Raw genomic sequence first — 26,015 nt, 5'->3', positions numbered from 1 at the left:
AACTTATTTACCTCATCTGTTAGGGCTCTGATCTGTTATGTATTGTTGCCGGAGTGGACTGGGTTGCATACACAATAGTCACTCATTGGAAATATGTGCTGGTTGCCTTTCATTTCATAACTGGGCACAGGAACTAGTTGGCTTTCAGCAACAACTTAGAAGCATGTAAGAAATAAGATAAAGCAGAGGAAGTCTGCTTCATTTTGCATTCTTCCTTTAGTTGCTTTTTCTGCTACATGATTAATGATATTTCTCAAAATTCTCTTCATTTTGAGAGTCATAACTCATGTTAGACTTTAAGGTACCAATTTGATGTGTCCTCAGTTATTTCTGAAAATTATTTACCTCAGGAAAAAAAGAATAATGAAACTGAATTTATGGGAAGTGTTATTAATATTTAAGGAATGAATACTTTTGTAGGAAGAGCACTGAGAACATTTTCAGTCTTGTGCATGAATACTTTATTGTGACCGCCATTTTCAGTTATTGTCTACTTTGCTTCCTGCATTTGGGCTTTGACAGGTTGAAAGGCACCTACACCATGAATTTGGTCCTGAGAGTCTTGCTGAGAATTGAAGACTGTAAATAATATAAAGCAACCAAAAGCCAGCCTTCCTCAGTGCATGGTTCACCAAATCTATCTAGAGCAATAACATAGGTTGGTAGTACTGTTTACTATTGAAACATCTGAAGCATCTAGTCTGGTCTGCCATCCAATTACTGATCAGGCCTGTGTCTTCTTAGCTTGCAAGAGCGGATGAAGAGATACCTAAAAGTGGTAGGGCATATCGTTGTGTACCTGCACTACAATATGGTAGCAGTGAAGCTGCACATGGCACACTGAGCAGAAGCAGACTGGTTAACTATGGAAAAAAAGAACTATGCAAAATGAAGGAGAAAAAGATCTTGAAAACAATATTAGTTGTAGTATGACACTGGGGTCTTCTACAGAACCATGAAACACAAAACCATGGTCCACTGTAGAAGGGATATAAGAGAAGTTAAAGAAAGGACGTTTTCCTTGTATTGTCTGCAATAAAGCCATACACTGCATGAAACAGGAAAGAAAAGAATATCTGATGTTGAAGGAAAACCTGTTTGTACTTAGCTTATTGTGAAACTGTTCAAGGACTATTCAGCCATGAATAAACATTGTCCAGTAATTCTGCTAATGAGTGTATAAAACCTGGAGTTTTCTGTGGTGTAAATTCTGGTCACATAAATCAGAGTTTAAATAGTGCATTCCTCTGTGTTGAACTTGCCTTCAAGTCCTGTACACATATACTGATATAACATGCATATTCGGATCATTCACCACCCCCCATCTTTAGGGCTTGTATATAATTTCAATTTCATTTAATAATAATATTTAACAGTTACATAGTACTTTACATTTTCAAGTGCTGTACAAACATTAACCAATTAATCCTCACAACACTCCTGGGAGGTAGATAAGTATTATTTTCCTACCTTTAGAGACAGGGAGACAGTTACAGACAGGTTAAATGACTTATCCCAGGTCAGAGAGTAAATCAGTAGCATGACTGAGATTGAACTTAATCCACTAGAGCCCACTGCATTTTTCACGAGCATTTGGAGACACCAAAAGTATACCATACATGCAATTTGCTAGACTATTTTAAAAAACAAAGAACTTGGAGCTGCAGAACCTCTACCACTCAATACAATAGTGTATCAAAATACAATGGGCTAGGGCCTCAGATGATGTAAATGTATATCTACTGACTTAAATGGAAGTGCCTCAGTTTACACTAGCAGAGAATCTGGCTAATGTGAATTCATTTCTGAGTTGTCTCATTATCCTAAGGTGTTATGACAACACAATAATGCCTCTGATTGAAACAGGGTTAAAATGTATTTAGTGATACATCACACAAGTAACAGAGAAGTTAAGTCACGCTGCGATCACCCTAATTTCATTTACTCATATTGGACTCTCTTTCTTTCTTTGAAGTTCAAGGCTTTTCTCTACCTTTCCCCAAGCTGTCATCTCAAGGTGGGTAATATTATTCTCAGTGGTACAGAATTTAATGTGCATACCAAAGAAATCAAGAAGCCTTACTACAGAATTTAGGTCCAATGTGCTGTAGAATATATGGAGCCCTGACTACCAGACAGGGATAAATTACTGAAGGAACGTTGTGGTGGCTTTTTTTATACTTAATGTGCTATTGCGAGCACAGGAGTATGTGAGGTAATAAACTTCTTTTGTGAGTAACTAAACACTGGAATCAAGCTGAGGCACTTGATTCAAGAAACCACAGAAAGATAAATGGAACACTGATATTTATTTTTTTGGAGAAGATTTCAAATTTCTGTGATGCGGTCTTCTTGAATCTTTTATTTACATCATAAGTGCAGTTTCTGTAGGTGAATAACTGTTTCAAGAGTGGCCTAAAAAGTGAATAATTATTAGTGGGCTGGTTAAAAAAGGAATAATTGTATGAGCGAGTGGGATGTTTTGAAAATGAGTGATGTGATTTGATTATCTATATCGGGAAAATCTACAATGTATGATGGCCTGAAATTAAAGAGAGTAGAGGTCTTTGTGGCAAAACGAACAAACCAATCAATCCTCAAAGTAATGCAAGCTAATACACTGTGCACTTGAGCTTACAATTAAAAATTATACATTCAGTTGCAACAGTTATGAATGCAAATGGACATTCAGACATCTAAATATGCATTTGAATGCACAGTCACAGTAACCGTGTAAACAATTTAGATTATTGTATACACAAGTGGGTCTCCATCCACAGTAAATTTGACCCATTGTGTGTAAATTAGACCCTTTTTTTTTGTCATTTCTGAGAGGATAAATATTTGATTTTTCTAGGAGTTGATTGGCTGAAATCCTTTTCTTGTCATATCTAAGGGGAAAGTACTCACCCTTGTAATTCTGCTTTTTTGAAGACGTCATCTCACAGGAGTCTCACTCTTGGGCCTCAAACCTTCAATAGGTCGGGAACTCCCATAATTTAAGAGATGAGCGTTGTTACCACATGTCAGCAGCTGGCACATTCCATTCTATGTGAATGGAAAAACCCGCTTTTGCCACCAACCATCTGTCCCTCTTTCTGAGCAAGAAGTTCAAGTTTTAATCTGTTCATATCTACATTCACCATCTATGGCCTGTTTCAAAAGTGTGCCTAAGCACTGAACCAGGAACCTAGTGGGAAAGGGGAAGCTGCGTTAATAGAGAACCAATTTACTCAACCAGATTTTTTAAAATTTCTTCAACAAATGCCAAAGTTAAAACAAAAAATGAAACTTGACAATACCCCAGTGGATAAAGGGAAACATGAAACATAGTACTTAAATTATATGTAACCCTATGGATACAGAAAAACACATCTTGGTTGCAAGATCCGCAGGCTTGAAGGGGAGGTTAGTATGCGAGTGAGAATCCTATGGGAGACTGCCAAACAAACAGAGTTACAAGGTTCGTAATTACCTCTCTTTAAGGATACGAGAAGAATATCAGAGCTTAAAAGTAGCGTGAGGGATGTCTAACAAAAAACACTACAAAAAGCAATGGAAAATAATATAGCAAGGACTATATCTCCACTTTGACTTAAGTGATGTAACGAACATGGAGGTTAGGACCATGCTGAAGCCACCCACAAAAGGGCCACTGTGGGTCAGAGCTCTGGCTAAGTCAAACTTGTTGCCAAATGAATCCAAATACACATGGGGCTAGAGCTCTGGCCCACCTATGGACCCTTGCACCACTGTGGTGGTGCAAAAGGGTCATAAATCCAGTTTAATCAGCCAGATGATGATTTCCTGCTGCAGCTCCTGCCTTAGGGCCATTGCTAGGAGAAGAGGGTCATGGCTGACATGTCAATTGCCCTGGCTTTTCCCAGCTGCCAGGTAGTTCAATGAGGGTGCCAGCAGCCAGGTGTGATTTGCCCTAAGTTGCACTGGGTCAACTCAGCTTTGCTCCCTTGCCCTCTTGAGTCCTATGCAAAGAGAATCTGGGCTGGACCCAAAGCCTTAATCTTTCATCAAGACAGACAAACAGGTAATCAAGCAGTCCTTGTGGGGCACTTAAAGAGATCAACATAGAACTGAATATCTCCTGCCTTAGATATTGCATTTGCAATACAAAGTCCTATTACAGATTTCTCTAAAGGAGGCAGCAGATCTTGAACTAGACACCTCTAGTTTGCTTCAAGATATGTCTCTGTAATTCTATGCTATCATGAAACAGGTTGTCAGGAAGATGGCTTTAGAGTTGCAACAGAACCCAGGATCTGTATAATCACTTGTAGTCAGATTTGCAGTTTAATAGGAACAAGTATTTGTTTGGAAACCATACCCATGTAGATCAGAATGGTGTAACAGGCTCATCAAAACTTCCTTCTCAGTTTGTTCAAGCCCTCGCAACTAGATGTATAGTCAGAAAGATACATAAAAGCCTCCGTGCTGTTTGCTAGAGAAGGCTACTATGGTTACAGAAAAGTCTCTCTTAGCCCTGGTCTACACTACAAACTTATGTTGGTATAACAACATTGCTCAATGGATTTTAGCTATACCAGCCTAATCCCTGATGTTGACAGCACTATGTCGATGGGAGGGCTTCTCCCCTCAACATATCTACTGCCTCTCAGGGAGGTGATCTACCGATGCCAACGGGAGAAGCTCTCCCATCAGCATAGATAGTGTCTTCCCCAAGTGCTACAGCTGCAGCGCTGTAAGTGTAGACAAGCCCTTAGATGCGATGGAACAGCATAGTCAAACTGTGAAAAGATCCAACCTTAGCATTTTCTTTTGCCAGAAAATCCAAAGCAGCACCTCCGGATCTGTGATCTACATCTGTAGTTCCACAATGACCATGTTAGTCTGTTTATGATAAAATTTTCCCCTCCTTACCAACTTGGCTATTAGTGGATGGTGACGAGGGTCTTAACTGCTTCCTAAGACCCGTACCCTACTGATATGTAAACAACAAAAAATAGGAGGCCAGCTTCCTGACACCATTGGAGCCCTTTGGTACTGACAAACCAGGAAATTCCATACAAATTTATATTAAGTGAATTTCTTGGTTGTATGATTAAGCACTCAAAAGTCAGGAAATGCCAAAGTTAAGATTGCCTATGCAACCTTAACTCACTCTTTTGTGCTTTTGCACTACCATGCAGTCCTTAATTACAAAATCACATACTATTTCCTAAATAATATTACAATTTCTTTACAACTTCTGTGGGTAATTTTAAAGGGGATCATTTGTCCCCATACCAAGAACACTGTATATGATTAAATACAGTTTATTATAGCAAGGAAATAACCAATAAGCCATTAGGCAGTTTAATATCCTTTAAACTCCAGAGTGGCAAAGTTATTAGAAATATATCACTAGATGGAAAATTAGCAAGATGGTATCTTAAATAATGATGTATGATAGTCACTTTTTTGTGGAGAATCAGGTGTATATCAAGCAGACAGATACAGATGTGTGTATGAAATTCAAAAGGTTTTGGATGGAATAAAACAGCAGCTGAGCCTAGGGACAACTACAAAATATTCAGCATGAAGATCAGCTGGCGCCTTCAAAAATGTTGGGATAACAGGTTCATGACACAGAAAGTGTTAAGATTACATGTTATTTAAACACTTTCTATGTCACGAACCTGCTATCTCAACATACCATATGCTATAGTAGGTCACTGATAAGATAACAGCATATCAAATACAGTCTGCGGGATATACATTGGGGATGGGTTGGTAAAAAACTATATAAATTCAATGGGATATGTCTGAAAGGATCACTGCTTCATATATCGATACCCCTTGCCATACTTTGAAGCTATTTTTCATGAAGAAAGACTCCATCACTTAATGAAGCGTATATGCCATGGGCCCAACCCTTTAAGGTGCTGAATTGCTCTTGTAAAAATGCCATGAAAATGCTACATATTTGGAGGTTGACCCTGTGAGAGGCTGCACTATTATTTACAATGAAAGACGATGGTGCTCTGCACTTCAGAAGATCAGTCCTTTGATCAAAACACATCGTGACTCATCTATAGCTACCTTTTTCGGATGCCTTTGCATGCTTAAATATTTGTTTGCTTTTCTTTAGCTTCAAGTTTTCCTTCCCAAATTTAAGACATTCTTTAAATAAGGAGTGTTGTTTCTTAATGTCTAAATAAACGTAAGTAAAACCACATAGGTAATTTATATTTCATTACTGTGTTGCCAACACAGTTCTTATGATATTTGGTGTTTTTCTTAAGGCCCCAGGTCTGTATTAACGGGATTATGTGAGAATCTCAACTTTCCTTTTACAAAAAAGTAAGTTTCTAGCCCTCATGGTTGCAAAGAAAAATTTGAAAACATGAGTAGAATGTATCCCAAGGACACCAAAACTAGGAGAATACCTTTCCCCTGGAAAAAAAATACAACTTTTTAAGCTAATCTCATGATTTTTGAGGTCCTAACTCATTATTTTTTAATGTGGTGGGGTAGGCATTACTGTAGTTGCATTCCATCTGTTTATAATCTTGTCTATCTGGTCTGAGATGACCATTTCAAGTCTGTAGAATTGGTTGGGGTTTCGTGGTACAGGACCACCAATTGCTATTAGCCAAGATGATCAGGCACGCGACCTCATGGTCTCGGTGTCCCTAACCCTCAGACTGCCAGATGATGGGATTGGATGAGAGGGGATGGACCACTCGATAATTGCCCTGTTTTGTTCATTCCCTCTGAGCATCTGGCACTGGCCACTGTCAAAGGACAGGGTACTGGGCTAGATGGACCATTGGTCTGGCCCAGTAGGGCCATTCTTATGATCCCATAACTAAACACTATGATGAAATGGCTTCAAGGAGTAATTGGTAATCACCAAAATGACTTTACTGTTCTGGGGCCACACAGCAATGTCCTGTTTCTCCCCATAATGACCATTCTTTTGGCACCTAGTAATCATACAAGCGCCCTGGAGCAGAATATATCAATGTTTCTGCTGAGTAAGAAAGGGACAAGCCTGCCCATACATGGGATCAGATATGAGACTGTAAGAGATTCAAATTTTCAGCAGAAGCTATAGTGTGTATAATCTCTTTGAGACTATACACACCATAAGGCATTTACATAGTGTATATCCACTTATAGCAGATAAACATATATAGACACATAAATTACAACACTCTAGCATCAATGTGATTGCTGCCTCCCACTTTTTGCAAGGAAGCTGAGTGCTTCATCTCTAAAACATGTTCAGTCTGCTTGGTTTGGGATCCAAGATCTAAAGTCTGTTTCCTAATTTAGTCTCCCAAACTGAAGGTTAGCACACTGACAAACAGGCCACTGACCCAAGCTTAGGATGCAATTATTTTGATGCTAACATATCTTTATACGAGCCAAATTCCACCACCAATGTATACATTATAATTGCTGCCTCTTTAACAGATATCACTGCAAAGGCTGAAATATAGTTGTTCATTATGTCAAAGAAATAGCAATTAACCATCAGGTAATTCAATAAGCTTTGTGTAAATCTAGTGAACAGATGATGTCTTAAATAAAGTTTCATGAATTAATGTGCAATTTCTTTACTGCAGAGGAACATATACTCCCAAACAGTGAGCATAAATGTCAACTGCTAGAGCTGCTGACTTCTGAGGTGGATGTGGGGAGGAATAATATTTAAACACTATTTATTTATTTAACGTTGCAAACCAAAGTTTCAGCAACAGTGAACAAATGTAATGAAATGTTGTGTGTTCCATTCCCCAGACAATTCTTCCAACCCCCCAGTACCTCCTCCTGAGTTGAACTAACACAGCAACCTCTTTAAGTCAAATCTTGTAATTGCTTCCAATTTGCCTGTTTTGCTTTTGGCAATTAGCAAACTGAAATGTTATCATGAAAGAGTCCATCTCATTTATAAGGCCAGGTTTTCCCCTCCACTAAAATATGCAGCCACTCTGTTCTTTATTACCAGCAGGAGATAAATGGCTGGTTTTCGTTGCTGAAGAATATATAATGGTTAAAAAGTCACTTTTTTCCTCCAGCTCTACATAAATCACAGAACTAGTCAATATTTAATAATGCTTGCCTTGGTCTGGAGTCCCTTGATCACCCCTGTCATGTGTAATAGCTCCCTCTCCGATATCTTTGACATAAAAGCCCAGCTTTACTGCAATACTAACATGTAGAGGGTCATTACGGATCGACATTTACCTTAATCTGTGACTGCCAACCATGAACCGATAAATTCCAGCAGATTCCACTGGGAGAAATCAGTAAACTTCTCAGTGGAAAGAACTGAAGGAAAATTCTGCCGAGAACAGAATATATTTTCTACAAGGGCTGCTCTGCAAATGGGTTCTGACTTTTGAAAGTTCTCTTGCTGCGCAGCTTTGCAACATTTAATACCGTTTTGATGGTTTGAGAGACGGGATGACAACCGAGGATGACATGACTTAGAAGGCAAGCAGAAATTTTCTCTGCAAAAACAATGCAAGATTAAACACAAGGGGAATATGGCTTTTGCATTATTCACCCTGCTGCTTTGGCGGAAATGGCTGTGCTGTCATGGGTCCAGCCAAAATGTTGCTCCTTTTTTTCAAATCGATCATCACTCCTTCACCTCATAATCTTACAAGTGGTTTACAGCAGAATACATCAAAGCCTTCATTGCATAAAAAAGGGCTTTTGTGAGGGGTCAGCTGAGACTGCCTACCACACATTAAATTCTTCAGCACATATGTTCTCAAACATCTACACAAACAAGTGCATTTATATACTTCCTCTCAGAGGACAGAAATTGCAGTTCGTATTTTTCTTTATTGGCAATACTGGAAGAATCAAACTGTTTTTACTTTGATTATTTAAAAAAAGACAACTTAAAAAGCCATCAGTGATTCACCATCACACGTATTACTGCGCTTAGGATACTGATTAAATTTTATTTGCCTACAGTACATAGAAGGATTAACACAGAGTAAATAACTATCACCTGAACATTGTTTTTCAGCAGAGTTTTTTCATAATTATCAATATCACCAGAAATACTTTTATAGATACCTTACAACAATCATGATTTAAAAGACAATAAAAATTAATGACAATATTTGCTATTAAGGTAGAATTTATAAATGCTATTTGTGTATGATATTTTATTATACCTTTAAAGAGTCTTGATAGCTTGATGCACATACATTTTTGTCAGTGTTTATTCTTATTCATTACTCTGGTATTTTATAATAAGTTGTTACAGAATTGTACTTATAAATAAGTTGTTGCACTGCGCAATTGCTTGAAAAACATGCATTCAATGTAGAGCATTAAAAAATTGCCTTGGTTACAGTTAGTTGTGTCTTGTATATTCCTTTACAAATATGCAAAGTGGTTGTAAAACACCATTCTGATCTGGTAGAACTTTACACCCACACTGCATAACTTTGCACTGGTATAAATGACCACAGAAGGTGCAAATGCAGTAGAGAGACAAAATAATTGTCCTTAATGTACATTAGAAGAGATAATATCACCTTTCACCTATTTTTTATTTCATGGGTTGAAACTGTTTTGTTAAACAAAATGAAGTTACAATTTTTATTCAAATATTTTTGAAAAGAATAAGTAGTTGATGTCAGTAGGTACTACTCTTAAAAAATGATCTCCTTAAAAACAGAAAATTGCCTTGCTAATCTAAGCAATACTTCTTTATCATTGCTTGTATAAATTGTACTGTACACAAACCCAAACCTGCAAACCTTATTCCTGTGAGTTGCTCTTACTCACAAAAGCAAACATATTGATATTGTGTGAATAGGGACTACTTGTCTAAGTAAGGGTTGCAAGATCAGAGCCTTTGTTTGTATCTTTAGATTGAAAGATTTTTGGGCAAGGATCTTGTCTTTTGTTGCCCATATATGTGTTGGTGCTGGAAAGTACCATATGCAATTGCAGTAATACATCATTATATTACTAAAACGATCAACCACTTATTTGTGTGTCTGTGTCTCTCTTACTCTCTCTCTGAAATCAACAACTTAAAGATAGTGGCAGAAAATTAAAATTCACTACTAAAGAAATACTTGAAAAAACCCCCAACAGAATTCTAGTGTTTTAAGTTTATTATTATTATAATGGTAAGATTAGATGTACTGTAAAGAAAATACCTTGACTGGCATAGAAGAGACCAGTGACGAGGACTGCATAGGTTAACTGTCCATTAGGTTTATTCGGAGCTAGCCATTTTACTTGTATTCCTCTGGATCCATCAATGGTGGCAAATACTTCAAGCGTACCTTCAGGTGTAGCTTCACTTGTACGAGCTTCGACCTGCAAATTTAACAGTCATGTAGAGTTTGTTGCTGTAGTTTGTAAATAACTGAATAAATCAATTATACATTTTAATGCAAGTTTCCCTGATTAAAAAATTTAACAGTAACAAACACTTTAGGTTGGCATACTACTGTTTTTTAAAAATAATGTCTTTTTCTTCCCCATCCCCAAATTTGCCTCCCATTTGAAATATTTTATAAAAGAAAGAAAGAAAGAAAGAAAGAAAGAAAGAAAGAAAGAAAGAAAGAAAGAAAGAAAGAAAGAAAGAAAGAAATGCAGTAGTGTCTGATAGCCTGAAAATGCAGTGGCACCTGATTCTAGTGCATGAATCTTGCTCTGTGACCCATAAAAAGATGGAGAGGGGAACAAGGTTCCTTAAATTTGCTGATGGTAAAAGACAAGTTTAATACAATAATGTGCTTATGTCTGTTTAGTATATTTCTAAAGATATTTGACAGAAAAAGAGTATCCTTAGATGAGTTTGGTTCAGAAACAGAATTACATTACTAACTTTCCAGCTCCAGAACCTGGAAGATTTAAGTTGAAATGATAAGTAGCCTTTGAGAGAAAATAAAAGCTGACAAGAGAGCTTGCATTTATTTATATAATGAAGCCCTAAAACTAAGATTCTTGTATCTTAAACAAAAATCTTAGTCGTAGGGTTTCATTATATATATATATAAATGAAAAATTTGTAATTACAGTGGAATTCAGTTTTATTAATTGTGGCTTGTAGCCATTATTCACAGTGGCATGGATCAAACTTTACAGTCCCAAAGTCATTTCTCATTTATGATGACGTTTGTTTCTCACCTGTAATTTATTTGATGTTTTCTAAGGTTGGAAAGGTTTTTTATACCCTTTCTGAGTGGCACTCAGCTTCAGATAAAGAATGTTACAGTTTGTGGGTGTGCTGTTTAGTGCCAATTTTAACCTGTCAAACCTGCTTTGGCATTAAGACGTCTAAAGGAACTTTCTCTGTCCTTGTAAAATGGTGATTTTACTTCTTAGCACATCTGGTTTGGGAAGTTCATTGGTTTATTGACCTCTATATATTCTCTGATCCAATAAATCAGTCAAGCACAAGCTTAACTTTAAACAGGTGAATAGTCCCACTGAATTCCATATAATTACTCACAGACTTAAAGATAAGCAAATGCGTCAGTGCTTTGCTGGATCAGGACCAGAGTGTGCATTTGGATATTGCAGTCAAAATGGGGATTGCCCAAAATCAATCCTTGACAGGATTCCACTATACTATGCTTTCTAATCTAAGTCAGATCCTGTGATGTACTGAGTGCTTAATGCAAGTTGCTGTGCAGCCCCAGCACCTCAGAGAATTGGAGGCCAGCTGACTGCCTTGGTTCTCAGACTTATGAGTGAGGGGCTGATGCCCCCAATGACACACAGAGTGTACACCTAACTGTTTAATTTATTGCATTGGTTCTGTCTTATAAAGTGTAGCCATGACTGTGAGAGGCGAGTGATTGGTGGGGTTCATTTTCAGCCCTGCACTATAATTATCTTCTTCTATCAAAAAGCTTAAGCAGTTCCTAAAAGTCGGTGTATATGAAGTAATCTGCACCAAATCCCGAAGCTTTTGAATCTTGCACTTACCTTACCGTATTTATATCTTGTTATTTTAAAGCATGTTGCAATATTATGCAGTCTTTTTTCATCTCCTATTTTCCTCACATATTGTAAAAAATACAATATGTATAAAATGCTACTACTACAAAAATACTAGCTATGATCAGCATAAATGTCTGTAGCATATACTCTGGCTATACTGGAAATGCACATTAAATGGGACACTGTGTAAACAATAGACACTCTATGTAAATACTTCTGTATAACATAAGCACTGTTTCTTTTTCTACACATTATCTTATATTCAGAGTCTTTTGATATTTCTAGGTGTATTTTAATAATAATTTTCAACATCACAAAAATACTCTTCAACCATACAAAGAAAAATTCTAAAATAGGGGTAAAAAGTAACAATAATGTTTATATTGTACTAAATATTTTTGGCAAAGCAGATTAGGAGAATATGCTAAAAATATATTTAGCCTAAAAAGGTGAAATTAGTATGTTTTAAATAGTGAGATGAGAATAGAAATATTCACTGATCATTAATCATATTTATCTTTCATTATATTATGAAATTAATGTCAAGACATCCCCCTACTGTCTTCATTTCTCTCATTTTTCTAAATCACGTGCTGATTGTTTTTGCAGTGGTTTGTACATTTCAAAAACAGCAGAGTTTTACATGTCAGGATGTATCTGAATTCTCCTACTGAATCAAATAGAAAATCTAACCTTATTTTCTCAAGAACAGCCTTTTTGCTTAAAAAAAGCAGCAAGATAAAATTAGTACAGATTCTAAAATGAGACACCATTATCTTTGCTAGCAAGAAATTAAAATTAAACATTTTGGAATACATATTTTCTAGGTTTATATTTCACTTGAAATAAATTTTAGTCACTATGAAAAGCAGTTAAAACAAAACAAATCCTTTTTGATAAATGCAACTGGCAACTCTCAAGTACCTGATTAAAATCTTCACAGCTACCTTCAGAAAATGTAAGCTTGAGGAATCCGGTGCTTAATGTAGTCACATAGCATCTCTTGAATCGATTAGGGCACATTAAATAAAAGATCAGCAACAAAAATAGCTGGAAGGATAATATCAGTTTACTACTGGGAGATGTCCCCTGTAGTATTTACAGTACTCAAAGAGCCAAAGAATTTTTAAAGTGTTGCATTTATAATGTAATTGATATAAAAATCTTTCAGACAAATCAAATGAAGATGTAGTGCTCGAACTTCCTGGCTGCATTTAGGTGAGTTGCTCTAAATAAAGACATTGTACTTCAATTCCTGTGATTAGAGATGGATCACTGCCCTGGGAAAATAGTTTGTGTACTGAGCATGGGACGCAGTAAAAATCAGCTAGAGCAATCCCTACTTTGAATTGTATTGAAAGTCAAGACTGTGTTTGGAGTTTAGTGAAGAAGTGGAAAAAAAATTTTTTTTAAATTATTGTTTTGCCTCTCCCTTATTTTAGTGCCTATTTGATGGCACTGATATGCTGAAATAGCATGACTTTTTTTTTATATATGATGCCGCTTGTTTAATGATGCTATTTGCACATTGGAACAGGTGTGAATTATGTAATATCTAGATATTCATTCTGGAGTTTGAATTCCTAAAAGAAGTTTAAATTTCTGGTATATGTGAAGTTTTAAAAAACGGATAAGAAAAACTGGCAAAAAGCCACTCATGCTTTTAAGAGTAAATATCCATCAAAGCAGTCTTAGCTATAACATGGTTAATGGTTATAAAGTCTTCAGCCCTATTCTATGGATAGATGATGTTACCAGCATTTGAAAGCAACTAATCTTGGGAAGAAAATGAGAAATGTGACCAAAAATAAGAATGCAAAAATTAAAACCTGAAGTTTTACTTTGAGGTAATATTTATATAGCACAGCTCACTGCCATTAGAAAGTCTGATGTTAATATAAATGCAGAGTGATAGGTAGAACTTTGTTTTAACAATTTTTAAAAATATAATTGTCTAGTTATTTTGAAACAGTATACGGGGGGCTAAGTTTTACTGAAAAATTAAACCTTGGAAAAATATAAAGGGACATTTTAGCAATATTTAAAACAAAATCAGGCAGAGCAATTATTATGAAAGTCATTAATCAGCCACAGCATTACAAAAACATACTGATTTATCAGTCTAGTAGCTTCTCTAAAGTTCTAGAATAACATAAATGTTTTAAGTCTCAGAAGACTTGTGTTTAGATGTCAACACTGATATTATGTAATCTTAAATTGCAAATACAGTGATTTTTTTGGTACCAGATTAATATAATATTTTCCTTTTAAACACAGAAAATATTTGTCAATTACCATATCTTTTTTGTAGTATTTTCGTGTTTTGTCTTCTATAATCCTCAAATTATATTCAACCCTTTCAGTCAGGCAGCTAGAATTTTGCTCATTACTGGAATAGTAATTCTTTCTTTATGTGTGTCCTTATAAATCAGGTTAAACCACATCTGCACCTTTTAAACATATTAACTCTACTTAATTTCAATATGTGTTTCAGCCTCACATTTAACTCCCTGTCACTTCTTTTACTGTACCTATGTGCTATTTTGGAACAGTGCCTAGTGATGACCTATCAAATCCTTAGCAGTTCTTAAATGGCATTTTTTATAAAATGTCACATTTTGCCAGATGGGTTAGTACTGACCAGAGTGAATCATCACCATTTACTCTGATATTCACTGCCATCTGACATTTATTACATTCCCAGAATGCAAATTGAGGTACTCACCAATGGACCCAAAGCACAACCTTTTGCAGTACATGCCTGGACTCTGAAGGAATGTAGACTCCAAGGAGCAAGTCCATAAGCATAATAACTTAGCTGTGATGAGTTCTGCATCAGAATGCCATTCATAAACAAGCCGTAACTAGTAATAATACCTACAAAAACAATGTTAAATTTAACAGGGTCGACTTAATGCCTGTGTGACAACAGAAGAGCGTGGTGAAAAAACCTTGAAAGCGACAAAATACCAAGATGGTGTTAACTAATATTTTAAGTGACTGAAAGGATTTCAAGAACTGTAGCAGCAATACATGTAGGTCAGTGAAACAAAATGTACTCTCCATTTTTAAATGTTGAAAATCTGGCCAGTGGTCCGCATTCATTTTGTACAAAATTTACACTGCTCCAAAGAGCATGGTATAACAGACGTGTTTCTGAACTAAAACAGTCAAGGCAATCTTAGAACTGAGAAAGTTGAGGCAATTCTCTTTCACAGCCTACTCTGCATGCAAATGCACATGTAGATTAAAACAAAGACATGAAAGATATATAGCAACCATTTTTAAAATCCTAACACCTTCAGACTTGGAAAAAATTGTGATCTACATTGTAAATGTAATGCTGAAGGAGAACTCAGACCAAGGCCAAAAGAACAATCCCTTCAACTATCACATTGACCTTAGCCTTCATTCCAATGGAACATTTTCACAAGAATTCCTTACTTTTTTTTAAAAAAATGTCTATTTTTAATGCTAAAATATTTCAAATAGTCAGCACCTGTAGTCTATATTTATGTAAAGCTCTATTACCTTTAGGATGCATGATAAGCAGACTGAAAATATATTCTGTCACACTAAATACCTTAGGGAAATTCCCTTTTGTTGGCAAATGGCATGTAGACTTTCTGTTCACTATTCTCAAATGAACTAGATCCACTATTAATCTGTCCCTTTCTAAATCACAGTTTTTATCTGCTTGATTAAATAGAACCTACCTTGGACCTATTTTCGTCAATTTATTTTTTAGAATATGAAATAATATTGTTTCAGAGTATATTAGAGAAAAGATCTTGTAGTAAAATAGCTGCACTCCTCTTAAAAATCAAAGGAATAAAATCTCCAGCCACTTAGACTTAGCATTATCAATATTTTGAGGGGAGGATGTTGGTTGTTGATGTTAACTCTAAATTGCAGGGATTTGCTAGTCTCATGTCTACGGGAACCCAAAGTGTTCACTTGTCCAGTGGGGACACTAATAGGACTGTGTGAACTCTGTAGAATTCAGTTTATGAATGGGTGAAAGAACTGTACACAGCAGTTTGGTTTTCATTAACTGAAGAAAATTGCTCCTTACGGGTTTGTTTCAATCTAGAGTTCAACCAATTGGAACCTCCAAAGGGCACCCCATCCCCACCCCCAACTACTCTTTTCCTCCTCACACCTGGATACCTTCCTCCCCCCCGCCCTCTTAGCTGTTTTAATGCAGAATCCAAAGGCCAATTGAGCAGCTGGGGAAGGGGTTGTAGGAGAAACCAAGGCCAGTTCAGAGGAAGTTTTCTAGCTTGCCCGCTATGCAGACAACCCATGCTCATCTCACAGGACTGTAGCAATAGACTGAGGTTTGCAAACACAGTGAACCTCAAATTCAAAGCTAATATTAAAGTGGGTTTGAGTATTTCGCAGAGCTACAGTACTGACTCTTTGTTCAACAGGGGCACTGATCCTCCAAAACTGGGGTCCTTCCCCATAGGAAAACAGTGAATTGCAGCAGGCAGAGTGGGGGAGAGGGTGGAAAATTCTTACTCCATCCAATCTTGGTGCCTTAAACAACATGCTGGTTTGTTTCATATGGACATTTTGTGTTTCCATATGATCACAGCTGAGTTCTAAATATACCTGAGTGAATAACTGATTTTTCAGTTTAGGGTCCCCGCAAACCAGGAAAAAAAAAGTCAAATGTGATTTTTTTCTCAACAAAAAACAAACAAACAAAAATTTGCTCATATTAAATGGCAATGGCATGTTGAAACGAAGCGTCAAATTGAAACATTTCAAAATGAAACATGACCTGTAACGACATTTTCAAACTGGTTCATTTTGGCATTTCTGAATTTTTTATTTTCAGTTTGTTTTTTGTTTTTGGCTGAAACAATTTGCTGAATTCAACCCAAATTCGCAAATAGTCTTTTTGCCCAACTGTAGTTCTAAATCTGTAATATGCATCATCTTCCTAGGAAAAAGTAGAAGCAGGACTTGTTCTACACACACATTAAGTATTAAAGAGTCCTCGACAGTGTTCCAGCACCCAACTTTGGCATGCCTATTCTTGCACCTTTTTAAAGAATTTCCACAGGTTTAATTGGGAAGTTGTGTGGCCGGATATTACCATCCCCTAAACTGTACGTGTGCCGCTTCAGCAGATAACCTCACACCTAGAACTACGTAAAACTCAATGGCTGCGGTATGCAGGGCCCTGTGTGAAGCTTTTCTAATGTCAGATTGCATAGGTTTAAACTACAAATTTTGGTTTCAGTGCTGGATTCAAAGGAAAACTTAGCTGACACCACCTAGGTTTGCCTGATTTCCACTTCACTCAGGCTCATTCAAACATCAGAGAGCCACTCTGTGACCCTCAGAAGAATTTGAGGCTGGTCACACCACATTTCCGAAGATATTTAATGGGCTGACAAACATAAATGAGGACTCTAACATGAACAAATTTAATTCAATAGGCACCATTAAAAACAAGTCATTTACCGCCCAGTATAGCAAAATTTACCAAAGTGTTTGCAGTAATTTCCGTTCAAAGCATACAATAAGGAAGAGTAAAGGGTAAACGTAAATACATTTTAGGTCCATTTTTCTAAAGTAGCACTCACTTAACTTAGCTTATTGTTAATTCTGTTTTGCATAAGAATGAAGCCTTTTGTGATTACTGAGGAATTATTAATTATTTCACAATTATTGAGCAATTTTAGCATATGAATCAAACTGAGGGTGGTGGGGTAAGGAGCACGAAATGACTATGGTCCAATGCTCCAAGGTGTTCAGCATCTGCAGCTCCCACTGATTTGAACTGGATTTGTGGGGGCTCGGCATCTTTGAAAATCAGGCCCACAGTGACTACAAATGATTTTTGCAATGCTGTAGTCAAAATATTCCAGAGGGTTATCCCCCCTCCCTATATTGCAACCATTTCTGGGTATGCTGAATGTGGCTGATCTGAACCCATGTGCAGGATATGTCTGAGGCTTCAGTTAAAAAGGGAAAACAGCCTTCATATTGTTGAATAATCTCAGCATATTTATGCTTCCCTCAAAACTGAACTGTTTGAACTTACACTGAAGACTGTTTGAAACTGAGAAGAGATTGTGTCTCTCAGTTGATTGAGGAAATAAATAAATAAAAGTGAATAAAAACTGGTGTGTTTCTGTGAAACACTGAAGTGTTGTACTTCATAGATATGTACTCTAAACTGAGTCAGAGATGTGTATGCTAAACTGATCTTCTTGGTTCCTTTCTCCCCTAGAAAAGTAAGAGCTTGAACATAGGACAGAGAGAGGGGTCATGTGAACAAAGCTTGGGAACTTTACTCGAACTAATCATACCACATTTACACCTCCTGCTTGAGGCAAAACTCCTCTGGGATTCTATGGGAGGTTTCACGGTGTAAAGAAAACTAAAACATGTCTGTGTTTGGCCTACAATAAATAAATAAGTTAACATAAATACAAAATATCTTGAATTTACCTCAGAAGAAGGGCATTTAAATTAAGATTGCCCAGGACAGTCTTAAATGTAAGCCTTGGCATTTAGGGTGTATTATACAGGAAAAGAAATAGAAGAACTTTAAGAACTTATAGGAATAACACTAACACTTAAAAATAATGGCATAAGCGTTAATTCCTTTGGTATTTATTGTAATAGCATTAATCACAAACTCATTTGGTATTATCGTAGGTGTCATAAGTACATCTATAGGATCTCCACTATAACCTAGCATTCATTAACTGGACCAATATTTTAAATTATTCCTGAAATAACAACATTGTGCAGCACACACACTATAAAAAGCAACTTTCCAAAATATAATATGAACTTCTGGTATTTCTCTGAGTACAGTCAGAAAACAATTGTCTTTTTAATAAAACTGATGCATTACCTCCTGATTTGAATGTTCACATTCAAATAAATGCTTCTGTTTTACAGAAGCCTTTTTAAACTCGGTAATTTTCTATGCAAAGAAGAAAAAGCGAGTTTGAGAATGGACAGAGATTAGGTGTACCAGTGGTCTGGATTTTAGATGTTGAGTCAGAAACTCAAGTTCTCATTCTAAATCAGACAGTAATTCCCTTTGTGGCCTGGGGTAAGTAACTTAACCTATCTTTCCTCCGTTTCCACTTTTTTCCTTGTGAAATTGCAATAATATAATTCCCTACCTATCTCACAGGGCTGTTTTGAAGATTAGTTAGTGACTGTCTATGAAGCACACTGAATACAGGTTCAAAGCCTGTCTGCAAGTTTGCCTATTAACCCAGATTTGCCAAATATTTCTGCTAAGCTGCTAAAATGATCAGCAAACAGTTAATGTTAATATGTTCGTTGTCATCGTTGGGCTTCACTTAACACATAGTGGCCATGAAAAGGGGCAGTTTTATTCTCTGTCATAAATCTAGCCAGAATAGGTTAAAATCCTGACTCCCCTGAAGTCAACTGGAGTTTCTCCATTGACTTCAGTGGGCCAGGATTTCACCCTTTATTTTATTTTAATTTATTATTAAACTAAACCTTAAATTATGGAGAAGATGATGGGGCATCAGAGAAGTGCTTATATATCAGAGTGCCATGACTCATTCTGACCTTTGAGTTTGAAGATGAAAAGAACTACTATATGTAAGTGCTAAGAACTGTTCTGATTAGAATATAAACTAGGGGTTAAATCCTGCAAAAATGTACCTTTACTCACATGAATAGTTCAATTAATTTCAAAATGAGTAAACTTTCTCCCTTGCTTAATGTTTTCAGGTTCAGGCGCAAGATTAGTCAAATGTAATGGGGTGCACTGAGTAATTTCATATTTTACAATAGGGCCTAGCGCAGAGGTGGGCAAACTACAGGCCGCAGGCCACATCCGGCCTGCGGGACCGACCTGCCCAGTGCCTGAGCTCCCGGCCGGGGAGGCTAGACCTCGGCCCCTCCCCTGCAGTCATGCCGCCACACGGGCAGCGCTCCGGACGCCAGGGCTGCGTGCTCCTGCAGGGCAGCACGTCTGGCTCTGGCCGGGCGGCACGGCTGCCAGACATGCTGCTCTGAGCGGCATGGTAAGGAGGCCGGGGGATTGGATAAGGGGCAGGAGGTTCTGGGGAGCAGTCAGGGGATGGGGAAAGTTGGGGTTGGATAAGCGTGGGAGTCCCGGGGGGCCTGTCAGGGGGCGGGGCAGTCAGGGAGCGGGGGGGGGTTGGATAGGGGATGGGAGTCCCGGGGGGGCTGTCAGGGGGCGGAGGGGTCCCAGGAGGAGGCGGTCAGGAGACAAGGAGCAGGGGCTGGGTAGGTCGGGGGTTCTGAGGAAGGCAGTCAGGGGGCGGGAAGTGGGAGAGGGCGGATAGGATGTGGGGACCAGACTGTTTGGGGAGGCACAGCATTCCCTACCCAGCCCTCCATACAGTTTTGCAACCCCGATGTGGCCCTCGGGCCAAAAAGTTTGCCCACCCCGGCCTAGAGGCTACAATCTGGATCAGGACCCCACTCTTTGTATGCCATGTATACATACATAGGCACCACCCTGAGGGGCTTACAATTTAAGGATAATTATCAGCCAAAAGGGAATTTTCAAAAAAAATTAATAAAAAAGAAGATGTGACTATCTTCGATAAAAGGAAATTAAATAACTGATCTAGTAGAGGCAAGACAAGACTTGGTGCTAATGAATATAGAGTGGATTCTTTGTTGAGGCCACCAGCACAAGCAACATGCTAGCTCCCAGATTAACTAAACAGAGCCTCATATGCCTAATGTAACCAAGTATGCCTCCGTACATCCTGCCCTGAACAAGTCAGTCACGCTGAGTAGCAGAAAGGGCCTGCTGTAGTGCAATGTATCTCAGTTCACCTATTTTGTTTTGACTTCGAAGTTTGAATAAAAGAATAAATAATTATGTGTTTGGTTCTAAAAATCTCATACTCAGCGGTATCATTTCCCCAACTTGTCACCTACTGTAACAATTCATTATATACTCCAAACTCAGACCCTGTGCCAGAAAGCCTTTTATCGAAACTGGGTCCAATTTTGATGACACTGTGCCCAAGTCCACCAGAATCTGAATCTAAATTTGACTGAAACCAAGACTCAGTTTCCAGGCTGTGATAAGAGATTCTTTCATCACTGGATCCTCACTCACCAAACACAGTTCAAAGCCCCTGCTTCTTCTCATTTTACCCAGGGTTATGTTCTGTGGTCAAGCCTAACAGACTACAGTTCTGCTCACCACCAGTGTCTTCAAATGTTGCATTATCAGCCCCTCTTTCCTTCTCCATGGAAACTCAGAGGCAGAGTCAGTCTTTTCACCATCTATCATCTTACAAGGGAATAGCAAAGTCCACACCATCTAATTCCCAGGATATCATAAAGGCAGAAGCCTGCCCAACTCCATTCAATGGAACCTAATGGATTTCCTGGGTCCTCATGATGTAATGACTCCTTACCCCATATAGGGTAGAAGCCAGTGGGAAGATAAAGGAGACTCCTGAGATCTACTTGGGAGATCCCAATTTAAAGTGTAGGATGGACATATACAAACCTTGGCAGTTTCTCGTGGTTTTAATCTGAAACCAAGCCAAACTCAGTGGTTTGAATTGAGTTTTGCTACTTTCAATATAGTAGCTCAAAACGCAGGGGATCTGAATCAATGAATCAAAGGAAAACGGGATGCATGGCCCTGCAAACAAAAAACTACTGAGCCCAACCTACAACCTCTTCAACCTATAACCAGGAGCGGAGGCCAGAGCAAACACTAATACTGGGAAGCAGGAATGGCAAAAGTAAAGTGCCTCTGTGCTGTTTATTTCACTTATTTGAATTGAGCTAAGATCCCTTTCACCTGAGATCTTTTTTAACCTACGACACAATTTGAAAATGCTGGCACAACTATTGTTAATGAATGAAGTGCTCACTAACCAGCCCAAAAGATTTGTTGAAAATGAATAACACAGAGCTCCTAGGTGACTCAAATTTTCCTGAGATAACAGTTACTCAATAATGCATTTTAGAGTCGTTTTGTTTTCAATTAGCCTTCCAAAAATAAGACAAAGATAGAAAAGAAGGAATAGTAGAACAACAAAATTCACATCAGGATTCAGGCCCAGACTAGTTAGTCCCTCAATGGATGGACAAAGGAGGTGACCCCTTCACCCCAGTGCAAGTGACAACTACAGTGTGGCAAAGCAGCATAGGCCCTGCTCCCTGCTAACACCTCTGTGCCAGCTGCCTGCTGTGGGTGCCAGCTGCCTGAAAAGGGGTAGCACCTCTTTCTTCTTCTAGCCAGCCAATGAAAAGAAAAGAGAAAGCACACCAGTTCACACTGTGGCAGAGCTACCAGTCTAGTAGTATTCTCTCCCCAGGAGGGATTCTGGCTAAGTCTGGCTGCTAACTTTGACCACAGAGCAGCCCTTCTCTACACCCTCCACCGCCACGCCCACCCCAGCATTCCTCTGCCAGCAACATCTGCAGCATCTACACCTCTATACAGAGTCTTTCCCCTCCAAGGGTAAAAACCACCCATGCGGACTCCTTAGCCATAGAAGGCTCTGAAAACAGTGGAAATTATAGAGTTCTATTGTGCAGGGGTCAGAAAAGAGGGAGAAGCACACATGGTAGGATCCTTGTGTGCTGTGGAGCACAGCTCCAAGAGGTTGAGGTGCAACAGCAGGCTCCAGGAAGGATTTTTGGGGTGCAACTGCATATATGCACCGGCCAAAGCTCCTCTTCATAGGAAGACACTGTCGTTACAAAGGCTACTGAAGCCTTCAGCCTCCAAGGGTTGATTGGGACTGGGGGTAGAAGACTTCTTTCCTCCAATCACTGTGGAACTCCCCAAAGCATTTAGTAGGTCTGTGTTTGGTTCCATAGCTTTAGTACCCAACCATTTATTGGGCTCTTAGGGTAAAAACTGAGCCATATCACAAACAATAATTGCTGTACTGGAAATAGCCTAATGTCTGTGTATATTGTAGCCATCTCCTCCCACCCATCCAATCATTTTGCACACAATTTACATAAAATGTGATGGAGACTGATTAATTAAAAACATACAGCCTGATCCTGCCTTCCAAATGAATTGAACTCCCATTGACTTCAGTCAAAGTTTTAACAGAGCAAGGATAGCAGGACTGTACCTTTGACTGCAAGCACTATATGACAGGCACTGTAGGTAGAATGATCAAAAACGTCCCATCAAAAAATCAGTGGGACTGAGGCCCAAAGTCACATAAGTGGTTTACATTTTTCCTCCTATTACTTCCTCTAAGTTTTGTACCAAAAACATTGATGGCATTCAATACGGGTTCGATGCCTTATTGGGCCACAAAGAATGTTGCAGGATCAGGCCCACATGATCATAAATAATAAAAAAATTAACAACATAAAAGGAATGGTAACCTAAACCATACTAATGGCCTATGAACATTTTCTTCCACATCTAAAGCAAGTCTGACAATACAAAATTTTAAAAAATAAATCTTAAAAATTCCTAATTACTTATATTTTGCTCAAAGTGCTTTGGCCCAGATTAATAAAGGTAAGGAGGTGTTGTGGTTCTCAGCACTGCAATGCCTAACTGATTTAAGGAACATTGATCTCATTTTCAAAAAGGATTTAGGCATGTAGGAGCATCTCTGAGTACTGCAACACCTAAATACCTTTAAAAATCTGAACCTTTGAAACCAAACTATATGGGTATTGGTATGTTGTTCTAAAACAGGAATCAGAGGCAAACTTAGAGGAGGAAAAATGAAATGCACATTATTTTACAATTCATAATACTTGATATGTATCAGTGTTATATTTTGATTATGAAAGGCATAATATCATCAATTCTTTTAAACGTTTTGCACTCAGTTTCAGTGATTTCTGGGTATCCTTCTGTGTTGCTATTTGAATGGGATAGGCATAAAGCTATGAAATGAGGGAAATAAAAGTCCCATTTGCACATCTTTAAAAATATCCAATTGCCCTAATAGTTAAGACATGTATACAACACACAGAGAAAATGTTCCAAATTATAATAACTGTATTAGCAAACTTCCACACTGGTGCAGGTGTATTCTCTCTCTCTCTCAAGGTGAGTACATAGAATGAAATGATTTTTAAGAATACAGGAAGAGAAGAACAAGTATAGTAAGGAATTAATCTGACAATTAAAAATATTAATTGTATGAAAAATGAATGCTTTATCAGAAGGTACAATGCAGACCCTATACGACCATGCTCAAAGAATACACCTTTCGTCAGCTCAGTTGTTCGAGAAAACATTAAGCAACAAGATGCAATACACAAGAACTATCAAAAGGGAGCACTTTTGAGCTACTGAAATTGTGTGCTAGGTTGAAAGCCACAGTCTCCTAGTTACAGACAATGATACTATCTCAGGTATTTTATGTGCTAAAATGATCATTAAAAATTAAGCACCACATATAAGCTGCCATTTAGAATATTAATTTACCTTTACTAATCATCTTTTTAACTTGAGGCTAAAAGAGTTCACTTACCATTCGGATACTCAGGCTTAGTCCAGGAGATGTTAAAGGAGTCAGATGAATATGACCGGGCTTTTGGAGCAGGAACACCTTCTGGTGTACTCTCATCTGTTGTAGCTATGCTAGCTTCACTTATCGTACATCCACCTCCAGTGCAAGCCTTAAAATATCAAACGCAGCACATAAACATTCTCCAAAGTGAGGCAAAAATAAAAAGGCAAGAAATCCATTTTCGTAAAGATTTGTCATTTTACTCCTCAAAAATTAATAAAGCTTGTACATTTCACAGGAAGGCATGCACTTTTCACAATCGTACAGGGCTTTTCCCCGCTCTCCCCCCACTGGAATAAAGTGATTCCCTCATATAAAATATATCCCACTTGATTATATTTCTCTTTTAGATAGTCTTTAGGTACCGTAAGGATGAAACCTAACACTAATGCTGAACTTACAGTATTTTAAATTTGAATGTAAGTCATGATGATGATTAAAATTCCATTGCTCTCACTGCAATAGTTAAAGAAAATTACAGTATATATGTACAGTATATATCATTTACAGTAGCACAACTCTTCTTCTAATTGAATAATGTGCCCTCAGAACCTTCAGACAGGGAAAATACTGACTGGCTAGTGCTGCACTTTGAAAGAAAAAAATGTATCTTTCAATGAATAGCCACAGGAAAAAGAAATTACCATCAGGATAGTCTTGTACTTCATGGGAGCGCACTGACTAGTAGTTTTCAAATGCAATTAAAAAGTGAAAAAATTAATTTATAATAAATCAATACATAACAGTTGCTGAGTGCATCTTAATGGATAAGGAGGTCGAATCGTTTGTATTTTAGTTGCCAGCGGAGATCAGCTCATTACATGATTTTCACATTTTGCTTGATCGTGAGACAACACTCTTGACATACAAGCAACTGTGCATATTAACTTATATAATAGACTTTTTTATGTTCTCTCCCTATATATTTATACAATAAACTGTGGGCCTGATTCTGCAATCCTTACTCATGGTAGCCCCATTACTGGCACTGGGCCTACTAGCAGGAGCCAGAGATTCTCATAGGAGTAAAAGCCACAGGATCTGGCAGACTCTGTAGTAGATTAGGTAAATTAGAGGGGGTTTTGTTTGGTTTTTAGAAATTCAGTTAGGTATTTACCTAATAAACCACAATGAAAGCATTTTGAAATGTTAGTAAATAAGCAAGCCTATAAGGAAGTCATTTTAAAGCCTGTTGTGTTAACATACAAGCATTTCAACAGAAGATGTTTTTAATTTGAAAAATTAAAAGCAGTAAAACAACAAATCAAGGCCCCAATCCTGCAACAATTTCCCCACGTTCTTAAGTTTATGTGAGTAGCCCCATTGGAAATGGGAATAGACAAAGTGTCTAAGAATCAGTAGTCCTGCTTGCAGGATCAGTCCCCAAATAAAAACAAAAGGCCTGATCTTGCTCCCAGTGAGCACTCACGGCAGTCAGATTTCCTTTCAATCTGGAGTAATTCCATTTGAATCCACTGTGCACAGATTTCCTCACTTCCCTCTGTGTTTTAAAATGGGAAGGAATTAATCTGCTTTCAT

At 37.9% G+C, this 26,015-nt stretch overlaps 1 protein-coding gene across 1 annotated transcript in view; it reads right to left on the bottom strand.

The window, feature by feature from the left end:
* The window catches only part of USH2A (usherin), a 562,110-nt gene that overhangs the window by 226,736 nt on the left and 309,359 nt on the right, over window positions 1–26,015 (bottom strand). The window contains exons 35-37 of the mRNA XM_074949260.1: window positions 24,438–24,585; window positions 14,681–14,832; window positions 10,158–10,320 (exon numbers count right to left, since the gene is read on the bottom strand). Coding sequence (XP_074805361.1) covers window positions 10,158–10,320; window positions 14,681–14,832; window positions 24,438–24,585 — 463 coding nt within the window. The remainder of the gene's footprint in view (window positions 1–10,157; window positions 10,321–14,680; window positions 14,833–24,437; window positions 24,586–26,015) is intronic.

The sequence above is a fragment of the Natator depressus genome, chromosome 3 (genome assembly GCF_965152275.1).
Source record: "Natator depressus isolate rNatDep1 chromosome 3, rNatDep2.hap1, whole genome shotgun sequence".
In the NCBI taxonomy this organism is placed as follows: domain Eukaryota; kingdom Metazoa; phylum Chordata; order Testudines; family Cheloniidae; genus Natator; species Natator depressus.
Note: the sequence above shows the minus strand (reverse complement) of the source record. Positions and strands in the feature narration are given on the sequence as shown.